The 17,305-nt window shown below is 37.2% G+C and overlaps 2 protein-coding genes across 2 annotated transcripts; both read right to left on the reverse strand.

Annotated features, from left to right (window-relative positions):
• Positions 1 to 1,462: 1,462 nt before the first annotated feature.
• LOC109083564 (tripartite motif-containing protein 16-like) lies at positions 1,463 to 7,084 on the reverse strand. The gene is made up of 6 exons (XM_042714949.1): positions 6,437 to 7,084; positions 5,700 to 5,795; positions 5,387 to 5,620; positions 2,389 to 2,551; positions 2,201 to 2,248; positions 1,463 to 1,986 (listed from the first exon to the last, which is right to left on the reverse strand). The coding sequence occupies exons 1-6, from the start codon at positions 7,007 to 7,009 to the stop codon at positions 1,463 to 1,465; spliced, it is 1,638 nt and encodes a 545-aa protein (XP_042570883.1). The 5' UTR covers positions 7,010 to 7,084.
• Positions 7,085 to 12,759: 5,675 nt separating this feature from the next.
• Positions 12,760 to 17,062, reverse strand: LOC109107392 (tripartite motif-containing protein 16-like; the record flags this gene model as incomplete). Its single annotated transcript, XM_042714929.1, has 6 exons — positions 12,760 to 13,295; positions 13,522 to 13,569; positions 13,710 to 13,869; positions 15,687 to 15,920; positions 16,000 to 16,095; positions 16,442 to 17,062. Coding segments are annotated over 6 exons (1,680 nt in total), but the record flags the coding sequence as incomplete, so codon positions are not given.
• Positions 17,063 to 17,305: the final 243 nt, after the last annotated feature.

Consider the following 17,305-nt stretch of genomic DNA (forward strand, 5'->3'; position numbering starts at 1 on the left):
TTTTTTTTTTTTACTCAGTAATTAATGCGAATTAAAAAAAAAAATAAAATACTTCAAACAAAATATACTTAAGTAAAAGTAAAATTACACAGATTTAAAAATTAATTTAAAAGTAGAAGTTCACAAAAAAAGCTACTCAACTACAGTTAAAAAAAAAAAAAAAACACTGACTTGTGACACTGGAAGACAAAATAACACAAAACACTAAAAAAATTCATTGACACACAAATCAAATAACTAAAATAACATATTGACTGTGTGTGATTATTTGAATTAAAAGGTCATTTTGATTGTAATAAAAAATATATGTGACTCTTCATTAAAAACTAAATGATTTCGGGGGGTTTCACACGAGCACTTTTGGTGTGCACCCAGGTTTGTTTGACGTCAGAGTTCAGTTCTTTTGGATAATGTGAAAACTGTTTTCTGAACTCGGGAGTGCACGGTTCACTTCTGATGTGAACGCAATTGTACTACATCACGGAAGTGAGCCACTATTAATGATATATGATTTGGACAAACTTTGTAAATATTACTAATCTATAATAGAGAACTGGATCACTCATTAAGTCATAAAAGTGAAGCCTCCGCGCCGCCATATTAGTATTATTCCCATACGTTCTATTGAATTAATGTTTTAGCATTAAAATTGTGTGCTTTTAATGATAAAGCATCACCTAATCAGTTAGCATTTTTATATCTTTAGTATCTCAGTAAATTCTTACAACGCAAACAGTTATTTGTTCAACGTCGGGAATTTCACCTGTGCATTAAAAAGTTACGTTCTTATACATTACAGCAGCGAACATCACACGAACATGATAAACATGGCACGCTTAAAATATGTGTTACAAATGAAAGTGCTCATTCTGAAATCTGAATAAAGATGTAAGCTTTGAATGCAAATATAGCTTAATTCACCTTGTACAGTTATTCACTCTTCATTTAATTTTGTTAGTGTTTTTATTTGTACAGTAGGCTAACTTCAAATGTTTCAGCAATGATTTCATTAACATTCATTTGGAAGCAGGTAATGATTTTAACGTTGAGTTAATTATTAATTAAACAAAAAAAACAACTCACACCAAAAAAAAAAAAACAAAAAAAAATATAAACATAACCAAAAATAACAATATAAATATAATCCTTATCCTGTCCAAAGAGCAAGAGCTCAGGTTCGGTCCAGGCAATCGAACCAAGTGTGAAAGCACCCAGAGTTTGAGAAAAGCACAGAAACATATCATCACTCAGCAGGACTCAGACACACATACACACTGATCTTACTGTCTATATGAGGATTTGTTACACACATTATTCAGACATGTTATTTCAGTGAAAGAATTTTAGCTGCAGTATTAATGTCGTAAAGAAAAGAAGAGACTCTATAATATCTACTGTTACTGATTTATCATGCAGCTCAAAGCATTATGGGTAGAATCTCTCATCAGTCTATTCTGATTCATCAACACAGTTTCACTGATGATCCTTTATAAACACCAAACCCAGGATAGAGCGGCTGAGTGAATGTGGTCTGGACTGTGTGGATGAGGCTCATTGTGTCAGAGACGCTGTAGAAGGACAGAGTTCCTGCACTGTGATCCACAAACACTCCTATTCTACTGCTGATGGACTTTACAGGGAGATTAGTCCATATGTTATTGTGTATGAATGAGTAACTGGAATGAGAGCAGTACAAACTCCAGGACTGATCATTACATCCAAACGAACACTCATTACTTGATCCCTTCCTGCTGATGCTCTTTAATGACACTGTTATACGAACACCATTATCTCCACTCCACTCCTGCTCCCAGTAACAGCGTTCACACATACTCTCTCTACACAACACCTGAACATACACATCAAATCTGTCTGGATGATCAGGATACGACTGTACTCTTCTAGTGGCAGTAATCACTCTGTTGTTCTCAGACAGACGGAGGAGTTTATTCACTGTGTTCAGATCCAGAGTGAGCTGACGGGAATCTGATGGAGATAAAACACATCAGAATCAGGAATTATGAATCTGTTTGATGTTTTCATGTAGCTGAACTCTTTATGTTCAGTGCATCATTAGTGTCTCAGTACAGATGACCAGATATCCTGTGCAAATCATCATTAACATCAGTTATAAAACTCTTCTACAGGAAGAACATGAACACACTCTTGAGTTTTTCTGCTTGTTGTCTTACTGACTTACATTGTAAGAAGTCGTTCCTGGTTCTGGGAACAATGTTGGTGAATGTGACTGTGGAAATCAACAGACATGAACAGTGTGATTCTCATGATCCTGCATCCATTCCTAAGACATTTCTAATATGATGTTCTCCGTGATATGAGATGATGATGGACTCATTTCTGAGAGCAGATGAAACTCCAGGACTTTACCTCTGTCTGAGATCTTCTTGAGCTCATCTGTTTTACAGAAATCCTTCAGTTTGTCTCTCAGCTGATGGACAGATTCTCTTAAGTCATCAGAAGGCATGAAAGAACTGAAGGGATCTTCATTTACGTCTGTAGATTCAGGAGGTGCTGCGAGAGACTGGAAACTCTACAGAAAACAAATCAAAACACATCAGCTCCACACTTCACTCAATAACCTAAACAAACATAAGATTTGTGTTGCTCTTGTTCTGTATCTCTCTATTAGTGCTATTTGATCTTAGTGCTGCGTTCAACACTATTGACCACAACATTCTCTTGAATAGACTAGAAAACTTTGTTGGCATTAGTGGAAGTGCATTAGCATCTTTCAAATCGTACTTATCTGACCACCATCAATTCCTTGCAGTGAATGAAGAGGTATCATATCGATCACAAGTGCAGTACCTCAAGGCTCAGTACTAGGGCCATTACTTTTCATGCTTTACATGTTATCCTTGGGAGATGTCATCAGGAAGCACTGTGTTAGCTTTCACTGTTATGCTGATGATACTCAGCTCTATATTTCTTCGAGGCCAGGAAAAACATACCAATTTAGTACCATAGTCGATGTAAAAACCTGGACGAGGAGTAATTTCCTACTGCTAAATTCTGAAAAAAACAGAGGTGTTAATTATAGGACCTAAAAACTCTGCATGTAATAACCTAGAACGCTGTCTTAGACTTGATGGCTGCTCTGTTCTTTGTCATCAGTTACGCCTGTTTCACACATACTCCATCTGCAGTGCGTATGCAGTCCGTTTGCGTTACGTATGCGATGCAGAAACAGCACGGACTCACTGTGCTTTCACACAGGACGCGTTTGCAGTCCGCTACTGATCTGCGGCTTTTTACCACAAACACAACATTTGTCCATTATTTTGATTAAAAATAATGTAAAAAAAAATAATAATAATTAAAAAAGCTTTTTCAGCATTGTGATACTCTATCACAGTACAGTAACAATCTTTCATAGACATTAGTTTAAACTCAAATATAAACAAGGTATTATTTATGCATTTGACTTCTAGCTTTGTATAATAAGTTGCTCAAGTTAAACACAAGATTTAGCCTACTTTTCTTGTTAGGCTATCACAAACATTTAAAATTAAAACTCACCGCTGACAGAAACAGTCGACTCTCGGGTCAATCCATGTTCTGTCTTTTGCATTTAAATCTTTAATACAAGCAATCCCACGGGTTTTAAAAGAACTTTGTTTTTCTGCCTCCATAAAAGTGAATATATTGTTTTCCTTGTTTATCTAAAAGTGCCCTTTTGTCTTGTTTTAAAAATAGCCAAAAAGCCACATGTTGACTGTGAAACACAGTACACTTTAATTGTATCAATTTATTGTGAAATTACTGCATTTCCGTGTCAATCCATGTTCAGCGCAAACAATCCGCTGTCACTTTAATTCAGCGTGTGCAGCGCAGCAAAAATAGACTCGGTACGTAAACGATCGCTGCACTGCTGCAGACGCACCGCTCCTGGAACGCACTGACGGACCACAACCGCGTGAACGCTGGAATCCGTTAACATGGGTGCGTAAAAAAAAAAAATGCAACGCATACGCACTGCAGACGGAGTATGTGTGAAACAGGCGTTAGGAACCTAGGTGTGCTATTTGATATTTTCTTTGAAAGCCACATTGCTAGCATTTGTAAAACTGCATTCTTCCATCTCAAAAATGCTCTCAATGTCAAATGTAGAAACGTTAATTCATGCGTTCATGATCTCAAGGTTAGATTATGCTTTATTGGTTAATACATTTTAATTGGTTATTAATAAACAAACTCCAGCTGGTCCAAAATGCAGCAGCTAGAGTTCTTACTAGAACCAGGAAGTATGACCATATTAGCCCGGTACTGTCAACACTGCACTGGCTCCCTATCAAACAATTTAAAAATCTTAAAAACTAACTTACTAATAAACCCATAAATCCCTTAACACCTAACCACCTAAACAATCTAACAATCCAATATAGTACTCCAATTCTCCGCCATAACCAAGATAACAACAACCTAGAAAATTTGATAATACCTAGAATATCAAAATCAACTGTAGGCAGATCAGCTGCAGATCCTTTTCCTATTTAGCGCCCAAACTCTGGAATAACCTACCTAACATTGTTCAGGAGGCAGACACACTCTGTCAGTTTACATCTAGATTAAAGACCCACCTCTTTAACCTGTCTTACACATAACACAATAACACATTTCTAATACTCAAATCCATTAAAGGATTTTTAGGCTGCATCAATTAGGTAAACCGGAACCGGGAACACTTCCCATAACATCGTTAGAAGAATGGCATCTATGCTAATATTAGTTTGTTTCGCTCTTATTCCGAGGTCACCATAGCCACCAGATCCAGTCTGTATCCAGATCAGATGGTTACTGCAGTCACCTGGACCCAGTACTTAGACCACAAGAAACAGGGATCAGCAGCGGAGACCAGGACACCTAGATGAACCCCAGATACAGATCCCCTGTAAAGTCTTTGTCTCAGACGACCACCAGGACAAGACCACAGGAAACAGATTATTCTTCTGCAAAATCTGACATTTTTCTGCAGCCTAGAATTGAACTGCCAGTTTCGTCTGGCCAGAGGAGAACTGGCCCCCCGACTGAGCCTGGTTTCTCCCAAGGTTTTTATCTCCATTCTGTCACCAATGGAGTTTTTGTTCCTTCCTAGCTCTGGCTTGCTTAGTTGGGGCCACTTAATTTCCAGCAATTTCATCGACTTGATTGCACAGATGCTATTTAAAATTATCGGAGCTGGATGGTGACATTGAATTCAATGATGAACTGCCTTTTTGCTTTATTGAAACACTATTTTCCTATTTAATGCTGTTCAGTTGCTTTGTTACAGTCTGTATTGTTAAAAGCACTATATAAATAAGTCTCCTGTCAGCAAGATCTCGCTCAAGTCCACTCTGACCCTGTTCTTCTAGATCTGTGTTACCTGCAGGAACTGGATGTGATCCTGTGTGTGTGAAAGCTGCTCCAGCTCAGCGTCTCTCCTCCTCAGATCATTGACCTCCTGCTCCAGTCGCTCCAGTCGTCCTTCCGCTCGACTCACTGCAGTCTTTTCCTGATCTCTGATCAGTCGTATCAGCTCATAGCGACTTCTCTCAATGGAGCAGATGAGCTCAGTAAAGATCCTCTCACTGTCCTCCACTGCTGTCTGTGCAGAGCGCTGTTAGGACACACAGTGATTCAGCTTCAGTGAGTCTGAACTGAGACAGAGACAAACTTCTCTTCTTCTCCAGACTCACCTTATGAGACTCCACAGCCTCTCTCAGCTGCTGAAGATCTTTCTCTATCTGCTGGATTCTCTGCTGGAACGTCTTCTGCGTCTCCTTCAGCTGCTTCTGCAGGACAAACAGATGACAGTAAATATTACAGAAAACTACTGGCACTAAATCATCATGTGAATAGATGAATACAGTAAAAGTGGAACTGATAACTAATGGCTGTAGCTTCAAACTCTAGAAGAGAAGACTGATCGTTTACCACTATTGTACATGAGTGAATGAATATTAAAGCCTGTTTCACACTACAAGTGTAAGTATTATAAAAGTGAAACTGACACAGACACAGACATAGAGCTTCAAATTTAAAGTGTTTCTGCATCATTAATCTGTGGCTCTAAACAGAAAACAATCTGACTGTTGGATCACTACACTGAGTATTGACTTGATCACTAATTTTAAATTCAATTCAATTCAAGTTTATTTGTATAGTGCTTTTTATGATACAAATCATTTCAAAGCAACTTTACAGAAAATTATGTTTCAACAATATTTAGTAGTATTTTATCAGTGATGACTGTCACTTTATGTGCATACGGCAAAAATGTTCGGAAAAATCAATTAAAGACGTAAACAAACAGACGATGAACACTATTAACAGCAATTATGCACTCAAACTTATAGCAAAATTTGGTAGTTCTGTATGTTGTTTTAGGGTTAGCATCATCTGAGGTCCTCTGCGGGGTTGGCATCATAAATACCTGTTTCTCTGTCCTCTGGGCTGCGGCTGATACAGTGTCATGGTTTTTATGTTCATATTTTGTACACAGCTCACAAATGCATTGTTGGTCAGTAATACAGTACATTTCCAGATGTTTCTCATGTTTCTGGCAGATCATCTCCTGCAGTCGTCCAGTGGCTTCAATCACTTTGTGTGGTTTACGTGAATGAAATGCCTCATGGCGGTCAAAATGAGTTTGACAGTAAGATTCCTGACACATCAGACATGACTTGACAGCTTTGTATTTTCTTCCAGTACAGACGTCACACTGCACATCTCCAGCTCCAGCGTCACAGTCAGCAGAAAGTTTGGTCTTCTTCAGTTTCTCCACCAGTTCAGCCAGCATTGTCACTCTATCTAAAGCAGGTCTTGGACTGAAGGTCTCTCTGCACTGAGGGCAGCTGTAGACTCTCGTCTGATCTTCCTGATCCCAGCAACCTTCAATACAGCTCTTACAATAACTGTGTCCACACTGGATGGTCACTGGATCCTTCAGGAGATCCAGACACACTGGACACATGAACTCATCCTGACAAATTCTGGCTTCTGCCATTTTACTGCATGAATACAGAGACACAACACACAACAGTTCAACTACACTTTAGTTTCTCTTTCCCTGAACCCTTGTGATTCCTCTTTCCTGGTTCTGTTTGAGTCACGTGTGTAAAACAGACGTGTCTGCGAGTCTGTAAAGCATGAAATATGGGTTCAATGTTCAGCTGACTGGCAGGAGCCACTCCTGATGAGTCACGTGACCTGCCATCATCCACTGATAAGCTGTGCTGGGTGGATTGTAAATAAAACCAAATTGTAGTCCATTACTGATTACAGATTACATGATGAAAACTGTAGTTATTAACGTATTATAGGTTACTAATTTTAGATAATGTATTCTCACTGCTTTTTAGATTACTTATAATCAAACTTGTTTTATACTTATCATTAAACGTACCATACTGATACTGATATATATATATATATATAAGCATTATAAAATGCATTAAACATTACACCTGCAGGGTTTCCCAAACTGGGCTTAATATAAGAACTTAAGCGGGTTTGTGAGTTGATAAAAAGCTAATAATTAATTAAGTTGATTATCTAGACGAGCTCCACCTGTGTTGAAGTTACTGATTATCTGAATGTGCTCCTCCCAAACCTTGTTAATAAAAACATCACTTACTGAAAGTCACTAGATATGATGAAGAAAAAGTTTTTCACAGCTACACATCACTAGTGTTTGGTAACTTGCATAATTTTTTGTTTCATACATGCTCTAATTGCTTGAGAGGTGGTTTCCCCCCAAATTCAGAAGCATGATTTGCTAATTTATTTACATGACATTTGTGAATGTAGTCCAAGCTAAATGTTATGACAGGATTTTTAGAAAGGATCATAAAAAATAATTTAAAAAAAGTAATTAGGAAGAATCAATAAATTATGAATAATTTACTGCCATTGTGTGAATAATATGTAATCATGTAATTCATAAAAAGTAACTATAATCTGAGTATGAGCATTTTAAAATGTATTATACTCTAATTTCATGTACTTAATTTTTGGAATCTGATGATGTAATCCAGATTACTACCTAGAGGAGCATTTCCCAAAACCAACTATGGTCGCCAGATCTGTCTTTACCAATAGAGTTCAATAGAACTTACCACCATAGTTAGCTAACAATGCTTTTGGGAAACGCACCCCAGAACTTCTGATCGGTCAGCTGACCTGACACTCCGGTCAGTGAGGAGACTGCTGAACTACTGAACACACACGGAGAGACACAAAAATAAAATAAAAAGGAATTCCACAGTTAACAGTTAAAAGTGTTTAACTATTTAATGCATGAAAAAAAAAACACTGACTCGTGACACTGGAAGACAAAATAACATAGAACACTGAAAAAGGTCAGGGCTACACAAGGTGAATAATGAAAATGATTTATTGACTGTGTGTGATTATTTGAATTAAAAGGTCATTTTGATTGTTATAATAAAAATTATATGTGGCTCTACATTAAAAACTAAATGTTTTCAGGGGCTTTTACACGAGCACTTTTGGTGTGTACCCGGGATCATTTGACATTAGAGTTCGGTTCTTTTGGATAATGTGAATCTGTTTTCTGAACTCGGGAGTGCACGGTTCACAATCCTACTGAATCATGGAAGTGGGCCACTATTAAAGGGATACTCCAACCCAAAATGAAATTTTTTGTCATTAATCACTTAACCCCATGTCGTTCCAAACCTGTAAAAGCTCTGTTCGTCTTCAGAACACAATTTAAGATATAACCGGCAGGCCTGTGACTGTCCCATAGACTGCCAAGTAAATAACAGTGTCAAGGTCCAGAAAAGGTCTGAAAGTCGTCGTCAGAATACTCCATCTGCCATCAGACGGGCAATCTGGGTTATATGAAGCAATCGGAACACTTTTTGTAAGCGAAGAAAACATAAATAACAACTTTTTTCAATAATTCCTTTGTCAACGGTCTCCTCTATGTCTCTCCATATCACCGTATGCTGCGTATGATCTTCTGTGTCACCTGCACCACAAAGATGTGCCGTTTTATTTCAAATCAAAGCTAATTACACGTAGAAACAGCTATCCTGAATCCTGAATTGGACAAACTTTGTAAATATTACTAATCTATAATAGAGAACCGGATCACTCATGACGTCACAAACGTGAAGCCTCTGTGCCACCATATTAGTATTATTCCCATACGTCCTATTGATTAATGTTATAGCATTGAAATCGTCACCTAACTGGCATTTTATATCTTCAAAATATGTATTACAAATGACAAAGTGCTCACAAAATCTGAATAAAGATTTATGATTTGTATGCATATATACCTTAATTCGCCTTGCACAGTTATTTACTCTTTATGTAATTTTTTTACAGTGTTTGTATTTACTGTATACAGTAGGCTAACTTCAAATGTTTCAGCAATGATTGCATTAACAACATTAATTTTGAAGTAGGTAATGATTTTAACATTGGTTAAATTATTAATTAATTCAAGATAACATTTTACTTCTATGGAAACAATGCTAATAAAATGCCATAAAATTTGTGAGATCTTTAAGAGTCTGAAATAGATGTTCAATCAGAACATTAAAAATATACACATCATAACTTATTTAGAGAAATAATGCTGACTTAAAATGACACAAACCTAAATACACAAAACTATACATCCAAAACCATTAATTTCAATACAATATAGAGCAATATAGTAACAGAGGCTTGTATTGTATTATTCATTGTATATTAGAATCAATTTCAGATATTTATACCAGATATATGTTCATGTTTAATATCTTGCTAAATTAAATCAAATCAAAGTTTATTTATAGAGCACTTTTTTTAAAACAACAATTGTTCACCAAAGTGCTGTATAAGCATAAACAAAATAAAACAATTTTACACACAGGGAAAAAATAGCAGATATTAACACTAACAAAAATACACACAACAGCTCTCATACTGAGTTAAATGTCAGAGTATACAAATACATTTTAAGACTGGAATTAAAAACAGCAAGTGTCTGGGAATGCCGAACATATAGGGGCAAGTTATTCCAAAGCCTTGGGGCTGCGACAGCAAAAGCCCGGTAACCCCTGCTTTTTAGCCTTGTTCGAGGTACAACCAAGAGTAAACTGTCAGCTGACCTAAGGGCTCTTGATGGATTATGCCGTTGTATTAAATCAGAAAGGTAATTTGGTGTCAGTCCATTTAATGACTTATAAACTAAAGCTAAAATCTTAAAATCAATTATAAAACTAACAGGAAGCCAATGAAGAGAAGCCAGTATGGGTGTAATTTGTTCACACTTGCGTGTCCCTGTTAACAGACGAGCAGCAGCATTTTGTAACATCTGGAACAGTTTAAGGGAAGCCTGATTGATTCCTACGTAGAGGCCATTACAATAGTCACGAGAGGTCAAGATAAAAGGATGTAAGACCCTTTCAAAATCATTGAAAGACAAAAAAAGACTTTGCATCTTGATAACTGCCTCAACTGAAAAAAAAACTAGATTTAATTACGGATTAAATTTGTTTATCCAATTTAAAAACACTGTCCATTATAACACCCAGGTTTTTAATATTTGGCTTTACAAATGATTTTATAACACTCAAACCTACATCAAGAGGGTCACATGTGTTGCCAGGTCTAAATATCATGACTTCTGTTTTTTCTTCATTGAACTTGTGTATTTCCTAAAAATGAACCCTAACGGAAGTAAATACAACAATCTTTCCAATTCAAAGGGGAGATAAAGTTGTGTATCATCTGCATAACAATGAAACAAGATTGTGTATTTCCTAAAAATGAACCCTAACGGAAGTAAATATAATGAAAATAAGATAGGTCCACGGATGGAACCCTGAGGGAATCCACACGAGAGTGATGCAGAGGATGACACAAAATCCCCAAGGCGGACTGAGAAACTTCTGTCAGACAAAAAAGATCTAAACCACTCCAGCGCAGTTCCCCTAACTCCAACGCAATGCTCCAACCGAGAAACCAGGATGTTATGGTCTACAGTGTCAAATGCAGCCGTATGATCCAGGAGCATGAGGACAGCATAATCACCCGAGTCAGTAACAAGTAACAGGTCATTAAAAACTTTCAACAGGGCCATTTCTGTGCTGTGGAGTGATTTAAAACCAGACTGAAACACTTCCTGCAAACCATGTTGACTTAATGATTGTAATTGAATAAAAACAACGATCTCTAATATTTTAGAAAGGAACGGAAGTTTTGAGATAGGTCTAAAATAATCAAGAATTGAGTTATCCAAATTTGATTTCTTAATCAATGGGACCACTATTGCATGTTTAAAACTCCTGAGGCCAGATTATTATTTATGATTTCAGTCCAAGGGTTTCAAAAACATTCTTTAAAAACTGAGAAGGAATGATATCTATGCAGCAGGCAGATGGTTTCATTTAAGTTAAGATATCTCTCAAAAAGGAAAGAGACACAGGCTCAAACTGGTCAAAAACAGCAGAGCACATAATGGTGATAGACAAATCGACAGAAGGAAGTAAAATGAGCGCTCTAACAACAGCAATCTTATCAACAAAAACATGTAAAAAGTTTTCAAACATCTGGAGAGTAAACTCCAAACTAGTTGATTGAGGAGTATTCAAAGCATTATTAATAGTACTGTACTGTAAAGAACACAAGGCTTGTGTGAGTTGTTAGAAATAATATCTGAGAAGTACTTAGAATTTTCAATTTGAACAGTCTTTTGATATTTGTGCAAACCTTCCTTTAAAATATTGGAAGACACCTGTAGCCTATCTTTTTTACCAACTGCGTTCAGCTCTCTTACATTCTTGTCTAACTGCACAAGTGGTGTCATTTAGCCAAGGTTCAACTTTTGGTTAAGCACGAGTAACCCTAAATGGAGCAACTTTATCTAAAATGTTATGGCATGTTGAATTAAATAGTAGAGTTAACTCTTCAGTATTTAGACAAAAAGAGGACATTGCATACTCCTCATCAATACTTTTAAAAGCATCAGAAAACAATTCAACAGTTTTAGGACTAAACGAATGACAATGACGAGCTGGGACAATTGGTTTAGGATTACAAGAGAAATACATTTCAAACAGAACAGGCATGTGGTCAGAGAAGGTATCATCACATACCTCAATATTGCAAACAGGTAAACCATACGCCAAAACCAGACTGAATGTATGCCCATGCTCATGTGTAGGGCTATTCAGAAACTATACCAAGTTAAAAGAGTCAATAAGATCTAAAAAATCTTTAACGAATGGCTTAGAGGGACAACGGATATGGATATTAAAATCTCCAACTATTAAGACCCGATCATATTTTGTCATAACTCCAGCCAAAAAAAATTGTTAAAGTCATCAATAAAGTCCTTACTATGTAAAATTCCTACAATTATGTACATAAATAAATATATTTTGTGTTGGATCAGTTTCCTGTATCATCGGTGCGCCACTCACACACTCACTATATATTACTCACTCAATTTATGGCTTATCCTGCCCAAAGAGCAATCGAGCTCAGGTTTGGACCAGGCAATCGAACTAAGTGTGAAAGCACCCAGAGTTTGAGAAAAGCACAGAAACAGGACTTACACACACACTAATCTTACTGTCTATATGAGGATTTGTTACACACATTATTCACATTATTATAGTGAAAGAAGCTCAGTTGCAGTATTAATGTCATGAAGAGAAAAGAAGAGACTCTATAACATCTCAGTGTTACTGATTTATCTTGCAGCTCAAGCATTACAGGTAGAATTTCTCATCAGTCTATTCTGATTCATCAACACAGTTTCACTGATGATCCAATATAAACACCAAACCCAGGATAGAGCGGCTGAGTGAATGTGGTCTGGACTGTGTGGTTGAGGCTCATTGTGTCAGAGACGCTGTAGAAGGACAGAGTTCCTGCACTGTGATCCACAAACACTCCTATTCTACTGCTGATGGACTTTACAGGGAGATCAGTCCATATGTTATTGTGTCCAAATGAGTAACTGGAATGTGAGCAGTCCAAATTCCAGGACTGATCATTACATCCAAACGAACACTCATTACTTGATCCCTTCCTGCTGATGCTCTTATATGACACTGTTATACAAACACCTTTATCTCCACTCCACTGCAGCTCCCAGTAACAGCGTCCACACACACTCTCTCTACACAAAACCTGAGACACATCAAATCTGTCTGGATGATCAGGATACGGCTGGACTGTGTCAGTCTCAGTAATCACTCTGTTGTTCTCAGACAGACGGAGGCGTTTATGTGCTGTGTTCAGATCCAGAGTTAGCTGACGGGAATCTGATGGAGATAAAACACACCAGAATCAGGAATTATGAATCTGTTTGATATTTTCATGAAGCTGAACTCTTCATGTTCAGCGTATCATCAGTGTCTCAGTACAGATGACCAGATATCAGTGCAAATCATTGTTTACATCATCAGTTATAAAACTCTTCTTTCACCTTCTACAGGAAGAACATGAACACACTCAGAGAGTTTTCTGCTTGTTGTCTTACTGACTTACATTGTAGGAAGTCCTTCCTGGTCCAGAGAACAATGTTGGTGAATGTGACTGTGGAAATTAACAGACATGAACAGTGTGATTCTCATGATCCTGTATCTATTCCTAAGACATTTCTAATATGATGTTCTCCACGATATGAGATGATGATGGACCCATTTCTGAGGGCAGATGAATCTCCAGGACTTTACCTCTGTCTGAGATCTTCTTGAGCTCCTCTTTGCAGAAATCCTCCAGTTTGTCTCTCAGCTGATGGACAGATTCTCTCAGAGCATCAGAAGAGAAGAGAGAACTGAAGAGATCATCATTTACATCTGTAGATTCAGGAGGAGCTGAGAGAGACTGGAAACTCTACAGAAAACAGAAATCAAAACTCATCAGCTCCGCACTTCACCCAATAACCTCCAGGAAGATCAGGTTTGTTCGGCTCTTGTGGACTTGACTGATCTTTAGTAACTCACCTCAATCCAGCACTTTCACAGCATCAGCTTCGTTCTTCTCATATTCATTATATCACATTAGAGCTACTGATTCTAGTATTTGCCACTTACACTATATGTAAACCTTCTTGGAAATAGTTTGGATGATTAAATATCTGTTAAAACAATAAATATCCATCTAACAGCCCTTACGAAAAGGAAGTTTATTCAAGTGTGCTATTAGTATACTTCTTTTAAACTAAAAATTAGGAAAAAAAAAATTTAATCCACAATTTATGTACTTCTCAGAAATATACTTAAAATGACATTAAGTATGCTTGACTTAAACTTACAGAAAGTCTAAATATTCTAAATAGTGTTCCATGTTAGGTTAAAAAAAATGTTAGCCTGAATGCACTGTACTGTAAGTCGCTTTAGATAAAAGCGTCTGCTAAATGCATAAATGTAAATGTAAATATATTTGAACTATACTAGAATCTGTGTTTTCATTATTATACAGTAGAGGGCGCTAGTACACATCTTCTGTACAGAATTTCCATGAAAACACAAGTGAAGAAGAAAAAGAAACAACAGATACTAACACATGTAACACGATCATCTGACATGAAACAGCATCAAAACTGTGACGTTATGGAATAAAATGTTGACAGACGAAGAGGTAATAATTATAGTCAAGCTTTGGGGTGTTGATCGACTCCATCTACGTTTTGATTATCATTCTGAATCCAATTCATAGTCTTTTTTTCAGCTTTTTGTTCAAAATGTTATTTCTTTATTTTTTATGAAACTTACCCACATTAAAGTGTTTAAAAAAAGAATGCATGAAACTAGAATAAAATGTTTTTGTTTACAAGCAGATACCCTGTTCTTTCTTTGGATGTTTTTTATGTTCAAATATTCATATAACTAAATAGGCACATTGTAGTATACTTAAAGTATGATGTAAAGTTCACTTAAAGAAAACGTATGAGTATACTTGCAGTATAAAACTAATAAACTAGTTGTTTACTGAGACTATACTTCAAAAAGTACAAAGTATTTAATTAGTAAACTATCAGTATACCTATACCTAAGTTCACTTTTAGTATAATTGCAGTACAAACTACAAACATAGAGGTAAACTAGTTGTGTACTCAAAATTTTACACTTATATACTAGCGTATACTTAAAAGTATACTTTTATATACTAGAAAGTGGGCCAATTTTGTCACAAGGAGTATTGAAACAGTACACTTACAAGTATGCTACTAGAACACTGATATTTGTATACTTGCTACATAAAGTATACTTAAAAATATACTTGAACTTTACTTAAGTATACTTAATAAAATAAACTTGGAGTATACTACTTTTTGGTAAGGGAGATCAAGCACATCAATGGAGTCTGATTGTAGGGTTGAGTAGATTTGCTCAGGAAAGGCAGAGATTAGAATGAACATTTATATTTTTAGAGCAGTTAGAGGCACAGAAATTTCAAAAGGACCATTAAATTATAGAAGTTTGGTGGCGCTAGTGGTGTTTGACAGCTAAATATATCTTCCAGCAGAAAGAGCTCAGAGAAAAAATTCCTAAGAGATTTCCAGAGATGAGATCCATTTGTAAACGGCGTCTCTTTCAAAAAAAGATGATTATATAATAAGACACTCATGAAATGTTTCTCTGTGAGTCTCTGTCACAGCAGGATCTGCTCAAGTCCACTCTGACCCTGTTCTTGTAGATCTGTGTTACCTGCAGGAACTGGATGTGATCCTGTGTGTGTGAAAGCTGCTCCAGCTCAGCGTCTCTCCTCCTCAGATCATTGATCTCCTGCTCCAGTCGCTCCAGTTGTTCTTCAGCTCGACTCACTGCAGTTTTTTCCTGATCTCTGATCAGTCGTATCAGCTCAGAGCGGCTTCTCTCAATGTAGCGGATGAGCTCAGTAAAGATCCTCTCGCTGTCCTCCACTGCTGTCTGTGTAGAGCGCTGTTAGGACACACAGTGATTCAGCTTCAGTGAGTCTGAACTGAGACAGAGACAAACTTCTCTTCTTCTCCAGACTCACCTTATGAGACTCCACAGTCTCTCTCAGCTGCTGGAGATCTTTCTCTCTCTGCTGGATTCTCTGCTGGAGCGTCTTCTGCGTCTCCTTCAGCTGCTTCTGCAGGACAAACAGATGATAGTGAATCTCACAGAAAACTACTGGCACTAAATCATCATGTGAACAGATGAATCAAGTAAAAGTGGAACTGATAACTAATGACTGTAGGTTCAAACTCTAAAAGGGATTATTGATAGTTTACCACTATTGTACATGAGTGAATGAATATTAAAAACTGTTTCACGCTACAAGTGTAAGTATTATAAAAGTGAAACTGACACAGACACAGACATAGAGCTTCAAATTTAAAGTGTTTCTGTATCATTAATCTGTGGCTCTAAACAGAAAACAATCTGACTGTTGGATCACTACACTGAGTATTAACTTGATTGCTAGTGTTAAATACCTGTTTCTCTGTCCTCTGGGCTGCGGCTGATACAGTGTTGTGGTTTTTATGTTCATATTTTGTACACAGCTCACAAATGCATTGTTGGTCAGTAATACAGTACATTTCCATATGTTTCTCATGTTTCTGGCAGATCATCTCCTTCAGTCGTCCAGGGGCATCAATCACTTTGTGTGACTTACGTAAATGAAATTCCTCATGAATGTCAAAATGAATTTGACAGTAAGATTCCTGACACATCAGACAGGACTTGACGGCTTTGTATTTTCTTCCAGTACAGACGTCACACTGCACATCTCCAGCTCCAGCATCACAGTCAGCAGGACGTTTCCTCTTCTTCAGTTTCTCCACCAGTTCAGCCAGCATGGTGTTTCTAGCTAAAGCAGGTCTTGGACTGAAGGTCTCTCTGCACTGAGGGCAGCTGTAGACTCTTGTCTGATCCTCCTGATCCCAGCTGCCTTCAATACAGCTCTTACAGTAACTGTGTCCACACTGGATGGTCACTGGATCCTTCAGGAGATCCAAACACACTGGACACATGAACTCATCCTGAGAAATTCTGGCTTCTGCCATTTTACTGCATGAATACAGAGACACAACACACAACAGCTCAACTACACTTCAGTGTCTCTTTCCCTGAACCCTTGTGATTACTGGTTCAGTTTGAGTCACGTGTGTAAAACAGGTGTGTCTGCGAGTCTATAAATCAACAACAGCCTTAAAAATTGCAGAAATACTGCATCCTGATTGCTACACTTTTACTGTAGGACTGAAAACTTTGTCCAGATTTACAGTTCCTTCATGTTCTCACAGATTGATATGTTTTCTAAAAGAAATGGGTTCAATGTTCAGATGACTGGCAGG

This window comes from Cyprinus carpio, chromosome A24 (genome assembly GCF_018340385.1).
Source record: "Cyprinus carpio isolate SPL01 chromosome A24, ASM1834038v1, whole genome shotgun sequence".
Classification (NCBI taxonomy): domain Eukaryota; kingdom Metazoa; phylum Chordata; class Actinopteri; order Cypriniformes; family Cyprinidae; genus Cyprinus; species Cyprinus carpio.